At 35.5% G+C, this 12,471-nt stretch overlaps 1 protein-coding gene across 2 annotated transcripts; it reads right to left on the bottom strand.

Annotated features, from left to right (window-relative positions):
* Positions 1–7,353: 7,353 nt before the first annotated feature.
* On the bottom strand, positions 7,354–11,670 carry LOC132278917 (uncharacterized). 2 transcript variants are annotated; one of them, XR_009471168.1, is made up of 3 exons: positions 9,366–11,670; positions 8,159–9,247; positions 7,355–8,078 (listed from the first exon to the last, which is right to left on the bottom strand). XR_009471168.1 is itself a non-coding variant. In XM_059780824.1 (2 exons), the coding sequence occupies exons 1-2, from the start codon at positions 9,429–9,431 to the stop codon at positions 8,669–8,671; spliced, it is 645 nt and encodes a 214-aa protein (XP_059636807.1). In that variant the 5' UTR covers positions 9,432–11,670; the 3' UTR covers positions 7,354–8,668. The 2 variants fall into 2 exon arrangements, 1 of the variants encoding a protein (XP_059636807.1); XM_059780824.1 differs by having other exon boundaries at positions 7,354–9,247.
* Between the last annotated feature and the right edge of the window lie 801 nt (positions 11,671–12,471).

Here is a 12,471-nt window from a genome sequence, read left to right as displayed (position 1 = left end):
AGCTTTGGAGAACATACATGGCTTGTACTATGTGCTGCAGAGAAGCTAAGGAGCAAACTTGAATTGATCAAAATGAATGAACCATCACCATGCAAAACAGAACTCATGTAGAAAACCAAACAACTAAAGCATAGAAGAGTATTATCAGCCCAAAAAAAAAAAAAAAAAAAAGGAGTAAGATCAGATGCCATTTTCCATCCTAAGATCATATGCTATTATCTATCCCGCCTGTGCAAGTGATGGGAACGTAATACATACCAAACTTTTGACAACTTGACATATAAGTATTGGTTGATTCGTTCATCAGGTGGGTGTTTCATTTACCCATCACCATGCTCAATCTCGCAGCGGTTGTGGTGGGAAGAAAGGAGCGGTGTAGTGAGGAGGCAGATTTGCTATGAGAGATCCTATTTTCGCATTGGATTTTACTCAATTAACCCGTTAAAAACGGGTCTGACCCATAATTATATAAATTTTAGACACGTGTTCTTGGTAGGGCCAGCCACTCTCCCTTTGGTGGTTGCCCTTTATAAGACCTCTCACATTCGGAGTAGTAAGTATTATTTAACATAAACTATAGCAGTCTTAATTAAATGGGTAAGCAGCCTGCCTATGCACAACAGCAAAACAGAGTTTATTAGGGAATTAACCTCTTAAGTCATGCCATTACATCTTTTAGATAAACACACTTTGACCACAAAAATTAGTCCAGACTCATATTATTATGTTGTTGATATTAAAATGGTTCCTCCAGAAAAAAATTAGATCAGAATATATAAAAAAGAGATCAGAAGTGCTGGTGAAGTATGATAGCTCTACTCAGTTTGGTTAGGACAGAAAATAATTATAAAAAATGTCATGAACACATAAATAATTATAAATTAATTTTAATGTGAAATTTTGAACGGTCAATCCTCGTATGATCCATTCTCAAATAGTAATACATGATATATTTTGGTAGGAAGGGTTATATGATATAGGTAGCAAAACATATAGTAAATTACAAAGATAGGTTTAGATGATTGTATAGTTTGAGTCACATCCGCATATATTTAGGCGATGTTTTGCAAAATACATGACAAAATAGTGAAACACAAAACATAGGTTGAGAATTAACTTACAAGTTGGTGATGGAAATCCCCGTAAAAAAATTGAAAGAAATGCACACATGCAAAATAGGTCCAATAGGTGTTGTCTTCCAGCTTTTTGCATCCTTTTCCCATCTTAACTAAGTTAATTGGCTCTCGGCACTCATCAACCACAACATATATATAAAATTATAACATAATAAAAAATAAAAATAAAAGAAAAAAAAGTGAATGAAAAAATAACCTAATTTGAATCCAAGTGAAATTGTAAAATGAATAGGTACGTACTAACAATAGACATATACAAGGCTCACAGTATAGGGAGAGTTTAAAATTGAATTTGTAAGAAGAAATTATACAACAGTAGTTAGTGTACGCGGATGGTTATAAAAGGGATTTCTAAATAGGAACAGATAAAAGATAAAACAGCTAAAATAAACTAATCTATCACATAACATGCAAGCCTGATACAAACAGGTAAAATAAATACCCTATCACATAACATGCACGCGCGTGATACAAGTAGCTAACAGTTAACCTATCACATAACATGCAAGCCTGATACAAATAGCTAACCTATCACATAACATGCGCGCTTGATACAAACAGCTAAGCTAGTATCGCATTGCATACAAACTAACAATACAAGTCAAAACAAACAATTATGTGGGATACATGAACAAAACTCTCAATCGTCGGATACGTAAACATGACTCCCAATCAATGCAGACGCTTCAACCAACGTAGTAAAAAAACAATTTCCATTGGGCATATGGGAATACATGCAAAATAATAATAATAATAATAATAATAATAATAATAATAATGTTTGACACTCCAATCACCCATTCTACCGTTTTTTCATCCCATTCCAACAATATTATTCATTACCCGATGATTATCAACTATTGTGTATAATAGCCACTTTTTCAAAATTAATTATACAAACAACTTGTAATGTTCTTGAATTTTATTATTTTCCAATTTTCTGGAATTTTCAATTTGTGTAAGGGCATTTCCGTTTTTTCTTGTTTTTCATGCTGAACACCGTGAGGTGTGCCGAGTGTGTTCGTGAGCTGGTAGGGGCGTTTCATTGAGTTTAAAACTTTTTGAAATGCAAGATTTCTTATTTTTGCATTTTTTCGTTTTTCGGGCCGAAAAGTCCCGAGTGGGACCCGCTACCGAAATTGTCGTGTACAGGATTTATGGTTAGATTCATTTGCATCACATACGTTTTCTTTAATGTGTAATACGTGGTTGTAATTTATTATGTATATATATATGTAATTGTGGTTGAAATTAAAAAGAAAAAGAAAAGAAAATTTTGTTAAAAGGTGGGACCCACCATTTTATTTTAAAAAAAGGGTAAAAGGCCAATTTTTGGCCTCATGTCTTCACATTCTCTCTCTCTCTCTCTCTCTCTCTGCGGGTCTCTCTCTTTCTCATTCTCCCTTTTTCTTTTTCTTTCTTTACAAAAGCTTTGAATCTTGATCTCTCTCAAACCGTTGAGAGGTTTTTGATGCCGTTTGCGGCAAATTGAAGAGCATGACAAGATCTACGATTTGATACGAGCCAAGCTCCGTTTGGTGCACCTTAGGATTTTGAATTGTAGGGCTTAGATTTGGGAAAAATTTGGGGCTTTTCATCAAATTGAGGTAGGGGCTCATAATCTATGACTTCTTAAACATTTTGTGAGTCAATCTTCCATGAATTGATGTCTAACATGCTTAAATTATGTTAAATTTATTTAAGTTGGCTTAATTGTTGTAGATGAACCATGTACCTATGTGTATTAAATGATTTATTTGAGAAAGCATGCTTATGTGGTAATTTTTCCATACCTATTATGTTCAAATTGCTAGAATTGGAAATATGGAGCATGTTGATTTGTGAGTTATAGAATTCTCTATTGACATGGCATTGGAAAGCACGAGACGTCCATGCATATCATTGGGCAAGAAATGGGAGAATTTAATTTATATAAAAATTTAAAATTTTTGGGAAAAAGTTTTATGAAAAGTCTGCGAAAAACTCGGATGCCTAGGAGGCGCCTAGTGGTCCGTGGTGTTAATGTAATCTAGAGGAAGGTTGAGCTACCTAGGCCCAGATAACTCCATGGAGGTGCCATGTGGTCGGAGATTGCTAGCCAACCCTCTTCTCGTGATGCCATAGAGGTGTTATGGGTCGGGTTACATTAACGGTTTTGGAACGATGAAATGGATTTGCTTTAGGAATAGGGGAGAGACATTACATGACATTGCATTCTATAGTGTGGCATGCTTCATTCGTGATTCAAATTATTGATATTGTTATTGCTGTTGTATTTCTCCCGAAATTGGCATGATCCCGTTCTCTCACCCCTATTCATTGTTGGATTCACGGGGTTTCAAGAGGTGTGTATTAGGCATCTCCTACTGAGCCATTGTGCTCATCCCTTTATTATTAACATTTTTCAAGGCTCGGGAAAGAAGTGGCGGATGACGGACCACTACAAATTTAATTTGAGGACTTGAAGTTCATTTTGATACCTTTTGTATACTTGTGCCCATTCTTTTGTAAAGCTGTAACCTATGGATGTATTCATTTTGCAATGTAACTAGAACCTCATAGTAACACTTGTTGTATATTTAGAATTATGTATACATGTTGTAACGAATGGGAAATAGGGTTATATTTTGAGCTTTTATGGATGTCTAAATGTCATGTTTTACTGCCGTGAATTTGGGTTTTGCTGCAAATCAAGTTGTTTATCAGGTTCAGCTCGCAAAGAGCCAAGTTGTGGTGGTTTCAAGCTGCATATAGCAACTATCCAGGGCCTATCGACTGGCTAACAAGGAGAATTAGTCGACGGACAGAGCCATCCGGGGTCATTCCAGAGAGTTCCATGGTGAATGGCCTTGTTTCGGCTGGCTGAACCTCACCATCAGCCGACCGAAATCCCACGTTCAGCCGACCGATGCTCTTACTGTAGTAAAGTCCCGAGAGCATTCATTTTTGACAATCGTTTCAACCGGCCGACCAATCCTGCCCTGTCAGCCGGCCGACCAAGAGCTATCAACCGGCCGACCCTTCCTCACTGACTTGCACATTTGACCTTCTTTGTAAGGTTCTGTCTTAGAGTATTTTGGACAATGGATTGACTCGTTTGATGGTTATGGACGGACATTGGGTTCGGGTATGGACCTAGTTAACGGTTCGGACTCACGGGTTCGGGTCGTTACACAACCATAAGCGTTGGAGCCATGTTGCTGAATCAGGAGCTAGTAGTGTGCTAGCTCTTTAATTAACATTTGGAAAATACCTACATATTACTGACATTTCATGTCACTCATTTTAAAATCAAGACGATTAAAACTTTTAATCTAAATCTATTAAAATGGAAAACAGAGAATCTTAAAAACTAATATGTGAAACTTTCATCTTCACAAGAAGTTATTACAAAAATCTCAAAAATAAGATGGAAACTATATATAATCAAAAAAGAAATCTATTGAATGAGAGAGATGCCAGTGCTATATATATATACATCTCAAAACCAAAAAGGATAGTTACGAAGAGATTTTTCGCTATCGCCACCAACCTATTGCCATCATTTATCATCGTTGTGTGGGTGGTTTTTTTGGTTCGAGTGTCAATGTGTTTGAAATTGTGTATTTGAAACCCAAAACTTTTGCTAAATGCGATTGAAGCTCGGATATATTTGTAAAGGTCTCAAGTCTTTTTCTTGTTTAAGAGAGAGAGGAGGAAGAGCTACTGCCCAGCAAGGGTTTACCACATAGAGGAGAGGGGATCTACTCTAGGATTATTGACAAACGTTAGATGGAGGAATGGAACGGTTGATATTAAGTATTATTGAGTTGATAAAGTGGTTCTGAGCCAAGAGGTTTCAGTTTTTCTCGATTCCCTCATAGTGAAAGGATAAACCTTCATGTGACAACCCTTTCATTGGGAATGACAATGAGAATTCAATCCGGCATGCCAGGTTTTGGGAAGGATCGATCAAGTAGTTGTTCTCGAGGATTAATTTATTTTTTTTGATTATTTTTTGGTTTTTCTAGAAAACAAAATGGATCAACGGACGACCAGCAAGTGTTCAGATTAAGGTTGCCAAATTAACCCGAAATTATGATGTGGTTCACACTCTTTCTTCTCATATTTTTGTTTTTAAATTTTTTTTCTTTGTAAATTTATTATAATGGATGATGAATTAATAAGGCACAATCGTTTGAATAAAATTTTATTCTTTTTATTATTATTATTATTATTATTATTATTATTATTATTATTTTGTTTACCATAAAAAAGAAAAAAAAAGGGTGCTATAGCTGGACCACAATATTGAGTTAGGGAAAAAAAAAAATCAGGGGAGGCCATTCAACCCGGAATGCTCGGGTTGTTAAAATTGACCCAAAGCCAGGTTGGATTCGGACTAGGTTGTGCAGACTATAATTCGGGTTAGTTGGGACAAAGACGGAGCCCAAATGCATTGATCCTTCAAGCGAAAATTGAGGATGGTTATATTTCAAATTTATTTAAAAGATATAATAAAGTCAATAAATTGTATACTCCGTCAGTAATCCAATTCTCATTCAAAGAAGAATAAAATAAAGGATAAAATGTAAAAAACCCTTGAACTATTGCCAAACATGCAATAAACCCCTTGAAGTATAAAATATGCAAGATACCCCCTGAACTTGTCAATTTTGTTGCAGATTGCCCCCTCCGGCATTAATTCGGCCAAAATTACCGTAAGTTGAGCATGTGTGTGTCACGTGACATAGAAATTAATTTTGGTGGACAATATTGCCCTTACGAACCTTAAAAGACCAATTTGCCCCTATTTGTGACCGTTGTAGGGAAACACTGCCTTATATATACAGTCGCACCTTATATATACATACACCCCGTATACATACCAACTGTTGGAACCCTAACCCAATTTTCAGACAACCCCTAAATCGATTTATCATAGCTCTCAATCCCTATCAATACCTGTTTGTGGTGGTATCTCCTCTCTCGCGCCATAGGGTTCACGTTTTGATTCATCATTCTCTCTATTTGTCGTGATCTATTCCTCTCTGTTACTGTCGTTCTTAATGGAATAAAACCGTAAAAGGTAATAATCTATCTCCTATTGGATCTGTTTTCTTTGTGTGTGTATATATATATATATATATATATGCACACACACACACATAGAGGAGTTTAACCCTAATTTTATAGGTATTGTACATATATTTCTCTTATTAATTTTTGTCTCAGGTAATAATTTGTGGATGGTTTGTATAATGGAAAGTGGTAGGTTTAGAATGATGAAAAAAAGGTGTTGGTGTGGCCAAAAAGCGTTTGTATTCATTTCTGATTATGTGTATAATCCTGGGAGGCTATATTTCAAGTGTAGTAAAAAGGTTTGCAAATTTTTTGAATGGGGGAGTCCACCTTCAAACATAATTTGAGCTCCTCAAGATGTTCCTTTTGTCCCTCATGGGCACCATGGAGCTAGCCCTCTACATAATGAAACTCCTCCAATAGCACTCAATTCTATTATGTCATTTGCAACTGCTATGGTTGTTGGAAGCATGATTTTGTTTGGGTTCTCTATTTTTATATTACTTCTTACTATTATTCTTAAGTGAATGTAATGTAATTTTGGAGTAATTGGATTGTTGTATGTTGTTATGGAGATTTGGGGGGTTGTATGATGTAATGGAGGTTTTGGTTGTATGGCATGTGGGATGATGAAACCAAGCTCTATTTTGTAATAGTGTTGTTGATTAATGAAATATGAAGTGCATAATTGTAGTGAAATTGTTATTATAATGTGTTGTGGATTCTGATTTTGAAGTCGTGTTTTGTTTAAGGCAGTTATGACAATTGAATGCAACAAAGAATTGACACCAAACATTACTCATCGGTACACTGCATTAGACTTATATTGATACCCTGTAGTAAAACAGAAGTATGTTGAACACCATCAAACTACACTGCAATGGGGCCTGAACACCAAATAAATGAGCACCATCAAACTACACTGCAATTGGGCCTGAACACCAAATGTGAGCACCATCAAACTACACTGCAATGGGGCTTGAACACCAAATGACTGAGCACCATCAAACTACAATTGCAGTGAACCAAACTTGTTCAATACTCGATTTAATGACATGTTCAATAAAACTACACTGCACTCTTTCACTAACACTTTGTCTGTCGCATGACCTGTGTCATGACCTGTTTAGTGACCTGTCTTATGACATGTTCAAACATAGCATAGCACTTTGTGACTCATAAATTATAATGACCTGTCTCATTCTAAATAACCATAGCATAGCACTTAATATTACTTAACATAAATATTCTGAACATAACCAACATCAACAATGCTTAATAAAATTCATGGAAATAGAACCAAAGTTTTCCTATCCCATGAACACAAGTAGTTTTCAAGTTAACATTTACAATCACCAAAAGTAAACATAAGCCAAAATAGTAGCAAAACAACCTCCAACAATAACTTGGAGTGATAAAAAGCCTTGACAGCAACTTGGAGTGAGAAAAAGCATTGACAGCAACTTGGAGTGACAAAAAGCCATAACAGCAGCAAATCAACCTCCAACAACAACTTGAAGTGACAAAAAGCCTTGACAGCAACTTAGAGTGACAAAAAGCCTTGACAGGTACTTGGAGTGAAAAAAAGCATTGATAGCAAGTTGGAGTGACAAAAAACATTGACATCATTGACAGCATAACAACATAGATATAAGTGGCCATCCTCTAACAAAAACCAACAAATGCTACAATTAATGGCTATCTTCACTACCAGCAAGTATACTCACTGTCCATCATTGACCTATCAATGAACCAACCAAATTGTTGTGATTTGTAAGAAGTCATACAAATATACAGAAAACATAGGGGACTGTTTTCATCATACCTAGAAGAAGATGATGCCTGAGTTTGTGATAGCTGTGTAAATGGTATGTTTAGAATCTAAAATAAGTAGCAACAAGTTAGCTTAGTTTAAGGTACACATAACATGAAAATTATGATAAACATTACATTAAAAGTACCTCTTGATTTGAAGGTACTGGAGCTGGAACTTCAACTCCTTTTACTCTCCCTCTTCCACCCCTTCTTCCTCTTCCTTTGACTGCCATGCCCTCAGGTCCCTTTGTTCTTCCCCCTCCAAGAATGGGTGGTCTACCTACCCTTCTTGGAGGAGGCCTCTCAATCACCAATGGCTCAGGTGCTTTGCAGGTCCTTAAGTTTTGGTCACCCTCCTTACACCTTGAACACTTCAAACGTTCCTTTGACCTGCTACGCTTGGTACCCTTTGGTTCATCATTCTTTTTATTCCTAGCTATCTTTGGTTAACCTATGGGTTTCCTATAGTGTGGTGGAAGTAATCCATCAATGGGGTCTGTTTTCATCAACCATCCCATTGGTATAAGTAGGATTATGCCAGCATAGGACTTGAGATAGGTTTCTATATGATAGTATGGGTCAACGTATGCCTCAAGAGAGTCCCTCTTGGTAAATATGCATGTTATAGCATGCCTGCAAGGGATTCCAATCAAATTCTATACCCTAGAGCTGTAACTTTTCTTGTCAAGGTCAACTGCCTCACTTATTCCATAGCATTGAACCTCATACTTCTCATGACCAACATAATGCACCTTACACATTCTAGCTTGTTGTTTCACTTTGTTGAGACTCTTTTGTATTTCTGGACATAGCAAGCTTTGTTGTGATAGCATCCACTCTTTTTTGCATTGGAACCTTAGCATTAGATGCCTCCTAATCCATTCTAGCATGTATATTATTAGCTTATCCCTTGCTTCAAGAATAACTGCATTCCAACTTTCACACATGTTGTTGATGACTACTTCATTTTTTGACCTTTCTGTAAAGGCTAACCTTGACCACAATTCAGCTGGCACTTTCCTCAACCACTTATAAGCTTCCACATTTAACTCGCTTATTTTCCTTATATGTAGTTCAAAATCTGCTGCAGTATATGACCTTGATGCTTCCCATAACTCTATTTTCAGTTGTTGTCCTTTAAACTCGAGCTTGAGCTTGAAATTCTCATATAAATGCCTTACACAGAATCTGCGGTCTGAGCCTTCCATTATGTTGTCAAAGGTTTCTACTGAACCCTGTATATGAGACAAATTAAGTATAAATCAGTGTAAAAATATAAGATTAAAACAGACTAAATAATTAAATTCAAACAAATATTCAATGAAACGTAATTAAATTAAGTTGAAATTGTACCTTCTGTCTATCTGATATGAAGGTTATACCATAATAAGGTCCTACAGTATCCATCAATTCTCCCATGAACCATTCCTAAGAATCTTTTGTCTCAGACTCCACTACTGCAATTGCTACGAAGAACATTTGCCCATTTCCATCATTGGCCACTACACTCAAAAGGTGACCACCATATAATCCTTTTAAAAAGCAACCATCCACACCAATAAGTGGTCTACTACCTTTTTTAAAACCATCTTCATTGCAACATAACAAATAAATACTCTCTGAAACCTTCTCACATTCTCAACACCAGTGGGCTCAGTTTGTAATTTAACAATGCTGCCAGGGTTAGTTCTTAAGATCAAACTGTAGTAATCTCTCATTTTTTCATACTGCTCTTGTTCATTTCCTTCAATCATTTCTAAAGCCTTCCTCTTAGCCCTATACACTTTGTGTATGGACAAATCAATGTCCAAATCAGAAGCAATAGTGGTCTTAAGTGTATTCAAAGGCATCTTTGGGTTCAATCTCAATTGTTCTAAGTATCTATTTGCAATGAAGGAAGATGAGGCTTGTGCATTACTACGAAACCAAAGGCAGTTTATATAGTCTGGCACATATGTCTTAACTATCAAGCAATCCTCATCTTCTGGTTTGCTTGCATATATTCTCCAACCACATTTAGCCTTGCATACTGCACTTACCCTATCGCTATCATTCTTTGTGAACTTTATATCAAATTTACCCCTCAATGACTTCTCTCTAATTGCCAACCTAAAATCTTTTGCAGAGCCAAATTTCATACCTAGTTCTAGTTCCTTTTCTCCCAAATCCCTTGAAAGAATGTATTCTTGGTACATAGAACCACTATTAAGAACTTCATCATCAGATTTATTCAAGCTTATCAACTCATCATTAGGACTATATGGGCTTGACACATGAGCAATAGGTTCTGATTCATTCCATCCTACATCCTAACCTACATCACCACCTACTCCTTCCTCATTTACTACATCATTCAACAAAGGTGCAACAATGTACAACTTAACTATGTTGGTTTCCCTATGGGCTTCATGGTCATAAAACATTCTAAATACATCCAACTCATACTTAACTTCTCTATAGCTTTGCCACTCATAAGCTACTTTGTAGAACATTTCACTAACCTTCCTATATCCCAACTGAGTTGCCATCCCTTGAATCTCAATTAATGACATCAAGTCAGGGTCAACATTATCAAAGTTAGAGGTATTTCCTCTTAGGTATGTCACAGGGGGTGATTTCTCAAAAATACCCCCATGATGCAATTCAATGGTGTACAGACCAACCATCTACAACAACAGAAATTAATAAACAACAAGTGGGCTCAATCAACAAGTGTACATACCATCAATTCTATAAGTAATAAATTGTAATTTTTGACTCAGTAAATTATAGTCAACAAGTGTAAAAAAAATAATACAATAATTAAGTCAACACAACACCATCAATTCACTCATTAAAGTGTATGAAAAAAAAAATAACAGAACATAGAAATACATTTGAGTACCATAGAGGGACCACCAATGTTAGGAATAATTTTACAGTATTTGATGAGCACGAAGTTTACTGACGGAGACAACATTTGACCAAAAAAAAAAAAAAAACACCATATATAGGGTTTATACATAGACAAATACATTCAATCATTAAAGTGTATGAAAATAAATAACAGAAAGACAAAAAATATACATAAGGACCACTCAACCACTAAAGAACATAGAAAAACATTTGACTACCATAGAGGGACCACCAATAATAGGAACAATTTTACAGTGTTTGATGCACACCAAGTTTATTGATGGAGACAACATTTGACAAAAGGAATAAAAATATAACATAAAACACCATATATGGGGTTTATACATCGACAACATTCGACAATATGTCAGTTTTTTTACCTTGGAGCTTTCAACATAAAAAGGCACAAAAAATAAGTAACACAAAAGCAGAAAAGAACCAACGTAAAGGCAGAAAAATGCTTGCAAAAACTACATCAACATCATCATTTGACTCGTATCTTTTGAAAACCAGTGTATGCTTTGTGCAAAACAAGAAAACAACAACAATCGTTGAAAGCAATAAATAAATCAGGTAAAGTAATCTACAAATTGATATCATAAATTGTTTTAATCAATTATTTAGGGTAAGAGAGTTACTGATCAATGGTTCCAGACTGGTAGCAAGAGAGGTTTTAGGGTTTTCATCACCTTGTAGCAGGAGAGGCGATTATGGTTTCAACAAGTTGCAGACCTCTGCAACTGGTAGATACTGATGAAGACAGAAACTGGCTCGAATGGCTACCATCAATTGTGTGGTGGAGGGAATATAGATATCATACCTTATCATAATTGCTGAGTTGTCCACTTTTCATTGGTCCTTCATATTGCCCTTTCCACCTCATTAACTGAAGCTTTGATTTTCCTTAAACTGCATCGTTTAAATAAGGGTACTTCAGTCTTTTGGCTTTTCCGGAATCTTTACCCAATGACTAAGTGCAACAAATTCATAGTCTAGGGTTTTTTTTTTTTTTTGTAGTTCAGGGAATTTATTGCAATACCCCCATAGTTCAAGGGGAATTTTTGCATTTTACCCTAAAATAAATTTACAAGACGAATAGGCATCAGCCACAAAACCTCAAATCTTTCAATGGTTTTTCTTCATTATAAATCAGATGATGCATGCCATGAAGATAGATTTCCTTAACAATAGACATTTCAATTACCATCATTTTCATGAACTCTAAATGTTCAATTCTTTATTATTATTTTTTATATTGAAAATCTTCGTGCAATCTTTGTTCTAAATTATATTGTTGGATTTCAATCCTTCTAACACCTGTCAGGGAAACCAAAAACAAAAACAAAAACAAAACAACAATAAAAAATAAAAAATAAAATTGTGTTTGAGTTAAAATATTGTATTTACGTGTTCAATCAAATTATCAATTGTATAGTTGAGGAGGAAAGAAAAAAACAACAACTTTAAATTACACTTTAGTTGATAGATTATCTAAGCGAAATATAATAATTGGCACAATTTTGATTTTGTGCTCTTTAGGTTTATTTGGCACAAGTTTTTTCTT

The sequence above is a fragment of the Cornus florida genome, unplaced genomic scaffold, assembly GCF_030987335.1.
Source record: "Cornus florida cultivar Cherokee Brave unplaced genomic scaffold, ASM3098733v1 CherokeeBrave_3.0.0_Hap2_Chr10, whole genome shotgun sequence".
Taxonomy (NCBI): Eukaryota; Viridiplantae; Streptophyta; class Magnoliopsida; order Cornales; family Cornaceae; genus Cornus; species Cornus florida.
The sequence above is the reverse complement of the archived record's forward strand: the minus strand, read 5'-3'. Positions and strand labels throughout refer to the sequence as shown.

Excerpts from the sequence above, each read along its gene's own strand:
- LOC132278917 (XM_059780824.1), bottom strand. The coding sequence starts at position 9,431 with ATGGGAGAATTGATGGATACTGTAGGACCTTATTATGGTATAACCTTC. Across the intron at positions 9,248-9,365 it reads TCATATCAGATAGACAGAAG|GGTTCAGTAGAAACCTTTGA; the intron begins GTACAATTTCAA and ends TCTCATATACAG.